The 13,190-nt window shown below is 62.1% G+C and overlaps 1 protein-coding gene across 1 annotated transcript; it reads right to left on the bottom strand.

Annotated features, from left to right (window-relative positions):
- Positions 1–3,850: 3,850 nt before the first annotated feature.
- On the bottom strand, positions 3,851–7,727 carry LOC122917110 (uterocalin). The gene is made up of 6 exons (XM_044264534.1): positions 7,520–7,727; positions 6,746–6,879; positions 5,875–5,948; positions 5,588–5,701; positions 4,750–4,845; positions 3,851–3,999 (listed from the first exon to the last, which is right to left on the bottom strand). The coding sequence occupies exons 1-6, from the start codon at positions 7,628–7,630 to the stop codon at positions 3,974–3,976; spliced, it is 555 nt and encodes a 184-aa protein (XP_044120469.1). The 5' UTR covers positions 7,631–7,727; the 3' UTR covers positions 3,851–3,973.
- Positions 7,728–13,190: the final 5,463 nt, after the last annotated feature.

The raw sequence follows: 13,190 nt of genomic DNA, 5'->3' as shown, positions 1-13,190 counted from the left end.
TCGGTCCTGGGCGTGCGTTGCCATGTTGAATCCCCACGAATCGTCTGTGTCGGTATGTGACGGACACGGGTGGCCTGGGGCGTTCCTACCGAATGCAGACCCTTCTTTGATCCTGGCACAAAGAAGGTATGCCCTGAGCCCTGCGGCAGAGGCTGTCTCGGGTGCAGTGAAGGGAAGGAAGTGGTTGTTGAGATCAGAATTGTGTCCCGCAGCAGCCCGTGGTGGCCCCGCTCGGCACAGGAGACCGCTCACCGCATTGCTTTTGGAAGTCCAAAGTGCTAAAAGCGAGGAGGGGGAGCGTGGGGGGCGGGGACAGCTTGGTGGCTCAGGAGGGGAACCTTCTCCATGGGAGGCGACAGGCTGCCGTGGAGGAAGCACAGTGGCTGTCTGTTTAGGGCAGGGAGGGCTTCAAGAGTCCCCATGAGGGCTGGAGGGGCTGAAGGTTTCCTCTGTGGGACAGGAACCAGTGCTGGTCAGTGTGACACCTGTGGTCAGAGGTGGAAGCCTTGACCCTGACAGCGCCGCACGTGGCTACCTGGACATGGGGTCTTTGCAGATGCGATTACAGCAAGTGAGGTCCCAGGATGGGTCCTGATCCGAGCGGACTGGTGACCTTGCTGGATGGGAGGTCAGGACGCATGCATACGTGCGTACACACGCAGTGACCAGCAGCCCGGCCACACCGGTCCCTTGGACCCCAGCCTCCCGGAGGTGAGGGAACACCCTTCTGATGTTCAAGCTGCCCCTCTGGGGGGCTGTGTTGCCGCCACCCAAGGGCACAGCACTCCTGGACGGCAAATAGAACAGGAAAACCACAAGGGGCACTGGCTGTTGCGTCCTGGAGAGGAAGGTGGGGCAGGACTTGCCCCGTGGCTGAGCCGTGGGCACGCCCATCGTGTAAGGGCACGTCCCTCACCATCCGTCCGGAAGGTGCTCGTGAAGGACGTGTGAAGGATCTGTCATTAGCAGATCCCACTGTCCTGGGGCTGATGATGCCACGTTCAGGGACCTCCATCCTTGGGCGCCAGAGCAGCTCTCGAAACACAATCTGTGAACGTCTCGGAAAGGAGAAGGGATATTCCACGACCCACAGCCCCGCCAGCACAAGCTTGGTGCGAGCTACCTCAGGGGGGGCCTGGAGACAGCGAGGAGGGCCTCACTCAGACAGACACGCCGATTTCCCCCTCGACACCTGCTGGGCAGGCCCGGGGACATCCTGGAAGGGTCTCCAGTGTTCTACCTTCAACAAAACCATGGGATCAGACCAAAAGCACTGTGAGTTCCCTGGCTTGTTTGGGATGAGGATGGGTCAACGTGTTCTTGTCTAGAATTCCCAGGTCCAAGGACAGGTCTGTCCAGAGGACATGAAGCCGGGTCCCCCAGAACAGCCCCCCATTTCCATCCCTCCGAGCAACAGTGCACTTCCCCACACCGCGGGCGCCAAGTGAGCTATAAAAAAACACTTAATTTAGCCAACCTGATAAGTAAAATAGCATCTCTTTTTCTAGGAATCCTTGTGAGGTCAAACCTCCCCTTACGCTCTAATGACCGGCTGTCTGATTCGTGACAGTACAAACGATCGGCGTCTGTGCTCTGCTCACTTCTTGCATGCTGGGGTCCTCCGCGCGCTCTGACGGAGAGCTTCTGAGAGGTCGTGTGGGCCCTCTGTCAAGCTTCTTGACAATATTAATTTCCGGTTTGGATTTTAATTTTGGTGAGGATGTTTCTGAGACCTCGAATGCATAATTACCATCTTTTCCCCTGATATTTATATCTGTCGGGTGGGGACCCATCCCTGAGATAGAGATAGACTTTCAAGGTTTTATGTTTGGCCAGAGTCACTGGGAATTAATTTTAAGATAATGCAGAGTGAGGCAGCTAAACTGAAATTTTTTCCCTCTAAATCTCTTGGCCATTTCTCCCAGCACTATTTATTGAATAAATAATGTCTTTAAAGATGGGCCATTGGTACACTGCACTGTTCCTATGCTTGCTAGTGTCCATTTCATTTTTTTTTAAAAGATTTTATTTATTTGACAGACAAGAGATCACAAGTAGGCAGAGAGGCAGGCAGAGAGAGAGGAGGAAGCAGGCTCCCCACGGAGCAGAGAGCCCGATGTGGGGCTCGATCCCAGAACCCCAGGATCATGACCCGAGCCGAAGGCAGAGGTCTTAACCCACTGAGCCACCCAGGTGCCCCTAGTGTTCATTTCTTGACGCTACTCCCTGGTTGTTCTGTCCCCGAGCTGAGTCTGTACAGTTGTGATTGCTGTTGGGTCCTGCTCGCTCTAATGGAACGGCACCTGTGGGACTCCTCTCTAAACATGTCAAAACTTTCGTTCTTTTGTGTGGGTTCTAGATTTGGGTTTTTGGTTCCGGGTAAAGATCCCACTGGAATATATTTGTAAAGATTTTATTTATTTACGGGACGCCTGGGTGGCGCAGTTGGTTAAACGACTGCTTCCGGCTCAGGGCGTGATCCTGGAGTCCCGGGATCGAGTCCCACATCGGGCTCCCAGCTCCATGGGGAGTCTGCTTCTCCCTCTGACCTTCTCCTCGCTCATGCTCTCTCTCACTGTCTCTCTCTCTCAAATAAATAAAATTAAAAAAAAAAAAAGATTTTATTTATTTACTTATTTGAGAGAGAGAGAGAGAGAGCGGGCACACAAGGGGGGAGAGGCAGGCAGAGGCAGAGGGAGAGGCAGGTTCCCCGCTGAGCAGGGAGCCCGATGCGGGGCTTGATCCCAGGACCTCGAGATCGTGACCCCAGCGGAAGGCAGACGCTTCACCGCCGGAGCCCCCAGGGGCCCTCGCCCCGCCCAACTGGAATATTGATTGAATTTCTTGGAGGCACAGGTTACCCTGAGGATTATTACATATTTATGATTTTGAAGACTATGCAGGAAACCCCATGTCCATTTACTTAAGTCACTTTTTCACTGTCCCCGAGGAAGGACTTGAACATTTTTTCTCCGTATAAAGTCTGCAGATTTCTGGCTAAATGAGCATTACTTTCTCATTGTACCGCGGCCATTCTGTGTCTGGAATTTGGGTTTTCTGGTTCACAGGCAAGCATCGTGCTTTGAGCATCCGCGGGTCTTGCGGAGCGTCTGAGCGCGGCAGGTGGACGTCTGCTGGGGGCCGGGTGGGTCCGGGGCGCTGGTGCTGACCCCAAGCGCTTGGTTGGGCGTGGTGGATGCTGCCTTGCTGAGGCGTGGCCTTCGGAGGGGGCGTGGCCGTCCGAAGGGGCGTGGCCTTTGGAGGGGCGTGGTCTTGTCTTGGCAGGAGCGGTAATGGGGCAGGATCTGGTCATACCTGTCTCTGACATTTCCAGACGGTCTGTATTGGAGGCCGCTGACCCAGTTTCCCCACCGCCTGCCCTTCCCTGGGTTGTCTTCTGCTCACCCGGGAAGAAGGGACGGCTTGGGTCCAGCCACTGTCCTGGTGGCCCCCTTTACCTTCAGGAAAGGGTGCTGGCTGTCTCGGCTCCCCTGTCGTGCGGGTGCCTGGGCCTGTCTCCCTCGCTCTTCTCTGGGAGCGTGTGTGTGGGTACTGGGCGCCCTCGGAGCTCTCTGACCTGGGCGGGCATGAGGCTTGGCTCCCCGGCCCAGCGCACCTCTCCGGAGTTGACCCAGATCAGGACCCAGGTGGAAGCAGGTCAGAGGAGCCCCAGCCCAGACCCTAGCGGGGTTGTCCCCTGCGCCACTGCAGTGCTGTGTTTGTGGTGGCCCAGAGCCCTGGGGGCTGCGGGTCCCCTCCCGGCCACTCAGAGCATTCTCATGCCCCTGGGCCCGGCTGGGAGAGGCCAGGAAGGGGACGGCTGGAGGCTGGGCTCAGGCTCAGGCTGGAGGGGCTGCCTCAGGTGGCCCAGGGGTTCGGGAGGCCCCAGGGCAAGCAAGGCAGGGGGAGGGGAGGGAGGCCAGGGCAGGAGTCAGTCAGGAGGGCCAGGCAGAACATCTCCGGCGGCCCTGACCTAGGCTTCAGCTGCGGGGCACCGGGCTGTGGAGGGGAGAGGACAGGATGGGGATCCCAAGGTTTTGTCCATTGCCTTTGAAACCAACCAAACCCGGCATGCAGCCGGCAGCCCTCGCTGGGGAGCAGCTTGCCTTCTGCAGCACAGCACCCATGGGCCACCATGTCCTGCCACGGCCCTGTGCGGCCGCCTGTCCTCCCACGGCTCTGTGCCCTCACTTTGACCCAGACTCCACCCCCCACTGCCCCTTGGGTCGCCCCCCTTGCCTCCAGGCATTGTTGACTCTGCGGCGCGGCCATGCTCCCCTGCTCCGGGCTCCCTTGTCCCTGACAGATCAGGGACGGGCCTGCAGTGACCCTGGGTAACCCGGGAGAGGGCTGGAGGGTGTGTCTGCCTTGTTCTCCATGCTTCCCCCACTGCCACCCCAAACAGCCTGGCATGCGTGTTGATGGACTGAACGGCACACGGGGAAGGGGTGTGGGGGTGAGGGGCTCTGCTGGGTGGCATTGGCCTTGTTTCCAAGCCCCTCGGACCCCAGAGCCCAAATTCACAGATTGGGGACGGATATTGTGCTGTGTTCTAGGGGCTTCGTGCCATCTGGCAGGCAAGGCGCCCAGCACTGGGCCGACCGGCTGCGGCCCCGGAGAGGCTGCCCGTATTTTTGCTTGCTCTGGTCTTGTGCCTGTCACTGCTGCTAGGGGTTCCGGGCCCGGCGGGTGAGGCCCCAGCACAGTGGCCTGGTCTTGGTGGGGGTGTGTCCGGAGCGCCGTGCTTACCGTCGAGGTTGAAGACGGGGGCTTTCTGCAGGTGAAATCTGGCCACGTACTCGAGGAACTTCTGCAGCCACGTGGGGTCCCTGCGCGTTCTTCTGGCTGAAGTCAGAGGGGCCCAGAGTCAGGAGGCCGTGGCTTTTCTCCGAGTGCCCCTCCTCTTGCCGTCCCGAGCCCTGCTGCTGACTGGCTGGTGGCTGTGGCCTCAGCCCTGGTCCCCTCCGTCCTCGTCTGCCCCGGGAGCAGTCCGCCCTTGGCGGAGTAGGGACAGCGCTCCTTCCGGGGGCGCGTCAGGCCCCAGCCCCCATGGGGGGCCCCTTCACACGGCAGCCTGCTGCCTGCACCATTTGGCCAGCCCAGGACACCCCCCGCCGACTCCGCGGCGCAGAGTCCTCAGGCGCCCCCACCTGCCCAGCCCATCCTCCACACCTCCTGGGGGATGCCCCCCACCCCCGGGTCTGCCCCATGTGCCTCTTCCACTTTCTGGGCCTCACGGGACTCAGGGCCTTTAGGATCCTTGACTAGCTCCCCGGTCAAGACCAGTGGGGGGGCTTTCTGTTCTAACAGTGTCCCCGCTCCCGGGACACACACATGCGCGTGCACACACATGCACACACAGACACACATGTACGCACACTCCCACACGTGCGCACCAGGGGCGAATCTGAGTGAAATCCAGAGGGAGCGAGCGGGCAGGTGCAGGGCTGCCTCACCTGAGGGACGGGCGCCCGGGGGAAGCACCCACAGGGTCCCTGGTGGCGCCAGCACCCCCGGAGCCCCCATCCCCCCTAAGCCCAGGTGTTGGGCAGAGGCCCCGGCCGGCATCCGGAGAGCCGCCACCTACCCAGAAGAGCCCACAGGCTGGTGACCTCGCCAGCGTCCTTGAGGCGGATGTAAAGAATGAGGCTACTGTAGTCCGTGCTCACGAAGCAGACGTGTATGCTGGTGCCTCCTACCACTGTGGGCGACCCCCGCCCGGCGACAGGTGAAGCCTCTCTCCTCTACCCCCCCGACAGGACCCCGGACAGCACAGGACCCCGGGAGTCTGTCTCCCTCCAGCCCCCACCCTGGTTCGGGACATCGAGCGTCCCCGTCCAGCACAGCACCCAGGCCAGAGGGCGGGCTACTCACAGGAGCCTTGGTACTGGCCTTGGAGCCCGGTTGGGTGGATGGTGATGTTCACTCCTTGGCACACTCCCTCTCCCCTGGGGAAAAGAGGGGCATATGGTGGTCAAGTTCTCTTCCTGTCTCCCAGCCCCTGGGGACATCGGAGGTGCCCTGGTTGAGGTCCCAGGTGTCTGCCGGAGTCTCTTGGCTCCCTAGGCTCCAGAGGTCATCCAGCTGGGGCACAGGGCTAGAGGGCAGGAGCCAGGAACCAGCGAGTTCCTTGTTGCTGGAATGGAGACAAACCTCCCGGAAGGAGTGGGACCCAGTCTGTCCTTGGCTTGGAGCTCCAGGTCCGTGGGTGGGGACCAGGTCCTGGCTGTCCCTAGTCACTGGGCTCCACACATAGGCCCCTCCTTTTTGGCCCCCCGCCCCGGGGTCTTCAGTGTCTCCGCTGGAGTGGGTGGGCGTGGGCGGGTGCCCGCGGACCCTGGGAGCGCACAGCCCTTGGGGTGGGTGTCTGTGGCCGAGCACCAGCAAGGCTGTGGCTCTGACTTGGGGTCCTCAAGGCCCTGGGCGCAGGACAGGTCTAGGTATGGCTGACAGCAGCACACATGTCATCACCGTAGATGCTCCCCGTCACCTGACCAGTGTGAAGCCCAGCGCTGCCCCGGCTTCTGTGGTTTCCACGGCGGGAGGGACCAGGTGTGTACGGGTCTGTCCCTGGCCCCTCGTTGTAAGGCTCTGGGGCTTCTGAAGTTAGATTTACACCTCTCGGGGGGGTCTCAAGCCTGCAACTTAGTGCCTTATGTCCCTCTGGTCCTCCCCACTGGTCACCGTCCCTTGGGAGGCCTCCGGGTGGGCTCACTTTTCGAGGGGCTGCAGAGGCCATGCTTACGTCCAGAACAAGACGAACTCCACGTCCTCGCCCCGCGTCCAAATGGAATGGAGGCCGAGCCTCAGGGGGTCGTCTGGGGAGACCAGGTGGGCCTGGCTGGCAGCCAGCTGGACAGTCAGCCAGCGTCCCTCCACCTGCGGGGTGCAAGGTGCGGGGGGCTGGACATAAGGTGCGGGGGGCTGCACACGCCCTGGCCGAGTCCCCACTCTCAGGCCCCAGCACCCCAGCGCTGAGCGCCGCCCGGGGAGCTCAAGGGCCAGCGGGGTGTGCTGGGGGGGAGGACAGCTGGTCCTTTGCAAATGGCTTCCTCTGTGAGGCTGCCCTCTGTCCCCTTCTTGCCTCTCCCTGCCCCGCTTCCCTCAGCTCCTCCCATGTCTGGTGGTAGCGCTGTCCCCTGCTGGGTTCCAGACGCCCTGGCCGGGTCTGGGGAGGTGAGAGGGACGCCCCGGAACACACCGAGTGCTGGCCTCGCTCCAGCCACGCTCGCCACAGTGCTGGGTGTTGGGCAGATGGGACAGGCAGGCAACTCCGCTTGCCCCCAGGGCCGAGCGGGAGTGCGAGGACCCTCCGTTCCTGTCTGGGCTGGGCAGACTCCGCGAGAAGCAGCTGTCCCTTTGCGAGCCTGTGCCTGGGCCCAGGCCGCCCCTCGCCTCTCGGCGGGCCTCTCTCCCCGGGTCCCGCTCCCGGAGGCTGCCGCGCTGTTGTGCCAAGCCCCCAGGGGCACCTGCCTCCTCGTCCCAGGACTGTGCCTGGGCCCTGACCCGGCTCTGTTACCTCGTGGGCATTAAACCCGGGCTGTACCGGCACGTCATCTAGGTTCTTCTGGGCACCGGCCAGGCCCAGGCTGAGGGCCAGCAGCAGCAGTGGCCCCCTCTGCGGGGCCATGACTGCGGGGCCCGAGGGAGAGGAGGCCCGGCGGCCGGGTCCTTTCTTCTTGGGCGTCCTCCAGAGGCCACTTGTCAGAAGACCGTCCCTGCCAGCCTCCCCGAACACTCAGAATTATTCCCACGGGAGGATGCGGCCTCCCCGACACCCACCTTGGCTCTGAGGGAGGGGGCGGGGCCCAGGTCATTTGACCTGGGCTGCGGGTGCTGTCGGGGCAGTCTGGCCACATTGCTGGCTGTCCTGGGCGTCCCCTCACCCGCGGGAGCTCAGCTCCTCCTCCCGGCCGGCGCTCCTCTGGGGGCATCCGTGCTCCGTCCAAGCCGAACCGCCCTCCCCGCTCCTCCCCTTCCGCCGTCTGGGGAGGTGAGCGGGGAGGTAAGGCGGGAGGCGCGCAGACTCTGGGATGGCGCCCGGCTCGCTGGCTTGAACCCGGGCCCCGTGGGGCTGGTTCATATTGCCCACAGCGTGTCCCACACCCTCTCCCCTCACGGCCACTCAAACCGAACTCCAGCAGCTGCTGGCCCACCACCCTCTACTGGGGCCCTCCAAGATGCATGACCCTGCAGGCCAGGGTGCAGACGAGAGCCTGGAGCAGAGGCAGAACCTATTTACAGCTTTACAGCTCGGGAAGGGGCACAGAGGACAGGACAGCCATGGGGGAGGGGGACAGGGAGGTCAGGACACTCCAGAGGTGGATATGGGGGGACAAGACAATGTCCCTGGGATTGCACCTTGGAGGATCTGAGGAATCAGCCCAGAGGGAACCCTTCCCTCCATGTGCCAGGGACACTTGGCTCCCATGTCAGGGGTCTTCAGGTGATTTCCTCTGTCTGTCCCCTCTCCTGGGAGCCTGCCCCTTCCCTGTGTCCTCCCGCTGGTCCCCCGGCCCCCATACCCGTGGCCTGCTGAGGCGGCCGAGCACCCTGGATCCTCATGGGGCTGGTGCTCCGAGCGTCCGTGAAGCTGCAGGGTCACCGGGCTCCGGACTTGGCTCCTGGGCCGCCCTCCTGCACGGTTCCCGGAGTGGGTCTGGGGGCCCCCATGAGTCTAGGCTACAGTGTCGAATTCTCTGACTGACTCTCCACTTTCCCGTGAGCCGTGTCCACTGGAGCCCGGCTATCTGGGTCACACCAGGAGTGAGAACCAGTCACGCTGGGTTCACCCAGGCGGGGCTGCGGGATCCTATCCCGTCCACTGCAGCCGCCCAGACGGGCGCCTCAAATCCCCTGGGGCTGCGAGGAACACCCAGGAGCGGCAGGAAAGCTGGGGGGGCTGGTCAGCCCTGGGGTCTCTGAGGACATGGCTGGGCTGAGCAGGTGGCTGCTGCCCCCACCTGGGGGAAGGGACTGGAGGCTCAGGCTGCAGTGTTCCAGGGCTTTGAGGTCAGACGGGACATTTGGGTGGGAGCGTCCTGCTTCCATCCTTGGACCTGGCGCCTGGTCCCCATGCCCAGGTGGCGCTGACTTGCTTTGGGGCTCGCAGGGTGGAGAGGACCTCGCAGTCACACGGGAGAGCTGTGGACTGCTGTTCCTGTGCTGTGGGAGGGGGGGCGGCCGGGGCGACTCTGTGAGGTCCACAGTGGGCCCGGCCCCAGGCAGAGCCGGACCCTGGGGCCCGGAGACCAGAGCTGGGCCAACGGAGCCACGGTGGGGCTGAAGACAGACTTTACCCCTGAGCCCAGACACCAGATGCGGGGGGTCTGCAGAGCGGGGACTGTGTCCCTCAGAAGGAGGAACGGGAGTACGGTCCAGAAGCCCTGACGGAAGGCGGCTGGCACAGCGGCAGACCATGCTCTGTCCCAGAGCGGGCCCCCGCCTCCTGCCAGGTACCTGCGGGCACGGGGAGGTGGTGACAGGTCGACAGAGCCTTCCGGAACGTGTAACCTGCCCGGGTGTTCCACGCGTGGACACACGACTGACAGTGTGACCCAGTGCCCACCTCGTGGAAGGGGTGACCGCTAAGCTGTGTGCTGGGGTGAGGCTGGGCGAGGGGAGGAGGGAACAGTGCTCTAGAGGGTGGAAGGGCATGTGCGAGAGCCCTGAGGCACATGGGGGACGGCTGACTGAGGGAGCCCAGGTCTGAGGGGCGTGGGAACGCGGGGGCGTGGGGGAGGTGAGGGCGCTCCCGGAGGTCACCAAGGCCAGGGCACAGGAGCTCCTGGGTCACGTGTAGAATGTGGATTTCATCAGTGGGACGGCAGCTGGTGGTGATGTTCTGGAAAGATCCCTGGGCTGCGAGGCCATCGGGGTCACACCTTCTCGCAGAGGCGGGGCTGGCGGGGAGGGGCTGGAGGCTATGCGGGAGAGCAGCCCCCGAGCCCGGGCCAGCCAGGCAGCCAGGAGGGCCGAGGCCAGAGAGAGCCGGGGCCGGCAGTGCCCGGATGCGGAGTTGTGGAAACTGCACCGGGCAGTGTGGGGGTGGGGACGGGGGGTGTCGGGAACGTCCCGGACAGCAGCTCCCACGCCTCAGATCCTTTCCCACAAACATTAAAAAATGTACACACGCTGGAAATAAAAAGACTTCTGCTGGCCACGGGAGCGGCGATGGGGGGGGAGGGTGTGTTTGGGGCTGGACCGGAGCCCGCGGTAGGGGTTTTCGTCCTGGCGCTCCCGAATCTTTCCGTCCCTCCCTCCTGCCATCTCCCCTGCCCCCTCTGCCCCGGTGTACAAGCCATGGACATCAGAGGTCAGCACCAGAGTGTCTGCTGTGCGCTCTGGGTCCTGGACCCTGCCCTGGCCGAGCTCTGTTCTGCGCCCCCCTCCTGCGCCGGGAGCCCCGGGACTGAGAGTTGACCCCACGGACAGGCGGGCTGCTCTTATCGTCATTATGCCCACCCGCGCCTGGGGCTGCGGTGCTGTCCCGCCCGGCCTTTCCGGGGTCCCCCATCACTACAGATACAGGGAGAGCAGCTCCAGGCCTCCGAGAGGTCACCAGCACCTTCACCAAGGGGGTGTCCCCGCGGGCATCCAGGGTGGGACTTCAGATGACAGCCCATGGCTCTTCCGGGCCTCCCTCTGCCCCGGGAGGGGTCTAGCGTCTGACTTGGGGTGGGCCTGGGGGAGAGAGCCGGTGCGCCGGGCAGGATGCCAGGGACGTGGGCCCGGGCACCTCCTGGCAGCTCGCACACGCTGGTCACTGCACGCCTGGCCTCGGGGGACCTGGGACAGTCATGGCCACGTCAGAGGGGAGCTCAGAAGGCTCTGGCTGACATGTCCTTGCAGACCCGAGGTCCAGCCCATGCCGTGGAGGTCACCGAAGGACTCTAGCAAGACCCACTTGTGGACGTCCGAAATGGCTCTCCAGGAGGGGTTGGGCCCGGCCTGAGTGAAGAGGGAGACGGGCAGGAGCGGGACTGAGCCTCTGGGGCAAATGTCCCCCCGCATTTCTGCGCTGCCGGTTGGGCCGGTGTTTTTCGGGGGGCGCGGGTGCCACCCAGCGGCCGCCCTGGGGATTGCAGCGCTCCACGCTGGGCGGGACCTGCCCACCGCTTCTTGTCCTGCCGTGGCTCCGTCGTTAGGGTGCCAGGTGAGGACAGGAGAGCTTCTTGCTCGCTTGTGACCACCAAGGCTGCGCCCGGCTCCGAGGCCGCCCCTGGCCCAGGCTGTTCAGAATGTGTAGCGCCCAAGGCACGGAACAGACTTCTACCTTCTAGAGATAGGCACGAGCCCCGGAAAGCCCCAGGTCAGGGCGTGGGGACCGGTGTCCTGGAGCGGAGTGGGGCTCTGCCGTCCGGGCTGCCCACCCAACCCAGGCCAGGCGGCTCAGCCACGGGATTTCTTCGGAGAAGTTTTGGTAATGAGGTGGGACGTGGACGGGAGCCAGGGGCCAGCGAGCCAAGCAGGGCCGGGCTGTGGTTTGGAGAAACGAGGCTCCTTCCTGGGAAGGACCCGTGGAGAGCGAGGGAAGGAGAGGCCACTGTTTGCCGGGAGGCTTGTCCAGGCTTGTACTCACATTAGGGAGGCTTGAGCACGGTTTTGGGGACACCCCATTCCCGGGAACTGCATGCCCATCGGGTGTGTGTGGTTCCGTTTCTGGGCTCATCACCCCGTGCCACTGATTGGTGTGTCTTTGCCCCTACAAACACCGCAGTCCTGATTCCTCGGCTGTATAGTAAGATGTGAAATTTAATAGGCCGATTCCTCCGATTCAATTATTTTTTTCAGAATTACGTCCGCTATTCTAATACCTTCGTGCTTCCATATAAACTTAGAAAACCTCACGTATGCCTACAAAAAGCCCTGCTGGGGCTCCGGTAGGAACCGCGCGAACGCTGCGCGCCAGCCTGAGGACGGACGTCTCCGCTCGCGAGCGCCGTAGGCCTGTGTATCGAGAAGAGCCTTGATTTCCCTCAGCAGCGGTGCGTCCCCCAGCGTGCGGACCCTGCGCGAGTTTCACGAGCTTCGCACCCCAGTCTTCCGTCATCTTGGGGGTGACTGACTCCGGCATCTTGAATGTCAGTGTCCACACGTCCTCGCTAGGACGCAGAAACGTCATCGGTTTTCTGGGTTTATCTGATCTCCTGAAACCTCCATGAGCTCGGCACTTCCAGGAGTTTCCTTCTGTTTGTGTCTGTAGATTCCCGAGGACTCCCCACTTAGATCATCGCGTCCTCTGCAAACACGGGTACTTTTCTTTCTTCCTTTCGGGTTTGTGTGCCTTTTCTTACCTTTGCGCGCCCTGTTGCCCTGGCTGGCAGCTTCTGCACCGTGATCGGGGGTCGGGGGGAGCGCATGTCCTCACCGCCTCCGCCGTCGCTCACCGTCCGTCCATCGCGGATGATGGCGTTCATCGTGCCCCGCGAGGGACAGCGTTAACGCTCTTGTTCTCTTTAAGACGTAATCATTTATGTCAGAGAGAGAGACAGAGAGAGAGCATATGAGTGGGAGGGGCAGAGGGAGAGGGAGGGAGGATCTCGGCAGGCTTCCCGTTGAGGGCAGAGCCGGACACTCGGGGCTCAATCCCACGACCCCGAGAGCACAGCCCGAGCGGAAACCAAGCGTGGGGTGCTCACCCGACGGAGCCATCCGGGCGCCCCAGTGCGGTGTCAATCCTACGGTGTTTGCAGATGCCTTTATCAAGTTGAGGGAACTCCCTCTATTCCCATTGTCTGAGGATTTTTTTAAAAAATCACAAGTAGACGCTGAATTTTGTCAAATGCCTTTTCTACATTGTCTGCGATGCTCACGTGATTTTTCTTTGCGATCCTAGTAATACGGCGCGTTCTACTGACTGGTTTTTAAGTGCTGAATGGCCCCCCCCATCCCTGGTGTACATCCCACCTTGTCACAGCGTGTAATTATTTTTTTTTTAATTTTTAAAAAGATTTTATTTATTTATTTGTCAGAGCGAGCACAGGCAGACAGAGTGGAAGGCAGAGGCAGAGGGAGAAGCAGGCTCCCCGCTGAGCAGAGAGCCCGATGTGGGACTCGATCCCAGGACGCTGGGATCATGACCTGAGCCGAAGGCAGCGGCTTAACCCACTGAGCCACCCAGGCGCCCCCCGTGTATAATTATTTTCATATGTTGCTGAATTCTATTTGTTAATATTTTGTTAAGGATT

The sequence above is a fragment of the Neovison vison genome, chromosome 9 (genome assembly GCF_020171115.1).
Source record: "Neovison vison isolate M4711 chromosome 9, ASM_NN_V1, whole genome shotgun sequence".
In the NCBI taxonomy this organism is placed as follows: domain Eukaryota; kingdom Metazoa; phylum Chordata; class Mammalia; order Carnivora; family Mustelidae; genus Neogale; species Neogale vison.
Note: the sequence above shows the minus strand (reverse complement) of the source record. Positions and strands in the feature narration are given on the sequence as shown.

What these genes read in the sequence shown, in the direction of transcription:
- LOC122917110 (XM_044264534.1), bottom strand. Translation starts at nt 7,630, where the DNA reads ATGGCCCCGCAGAGGGGGCCACTGCTGCTGCTGGCCCTCAGCCTGGGC. An exon ending in CCGGGTTTAATGCCCACGAG is followed by an intron (nt 6,880 to 7,519) that starts GTAACAGAGCCG and finishes TGCACCCCGCAG; the next exon opens with GTGGAGGGACGCTGGCTGAC. An exon ending in CAGCCTGTGGGCTCTTCTGG is followed by an intron (nt 4,846 to 5,587) that starts GTAGGTGGCGGC and finishes CTCTGACTTCAG; the next exon opens with CCAGAAGAACGCGCAGGGAC.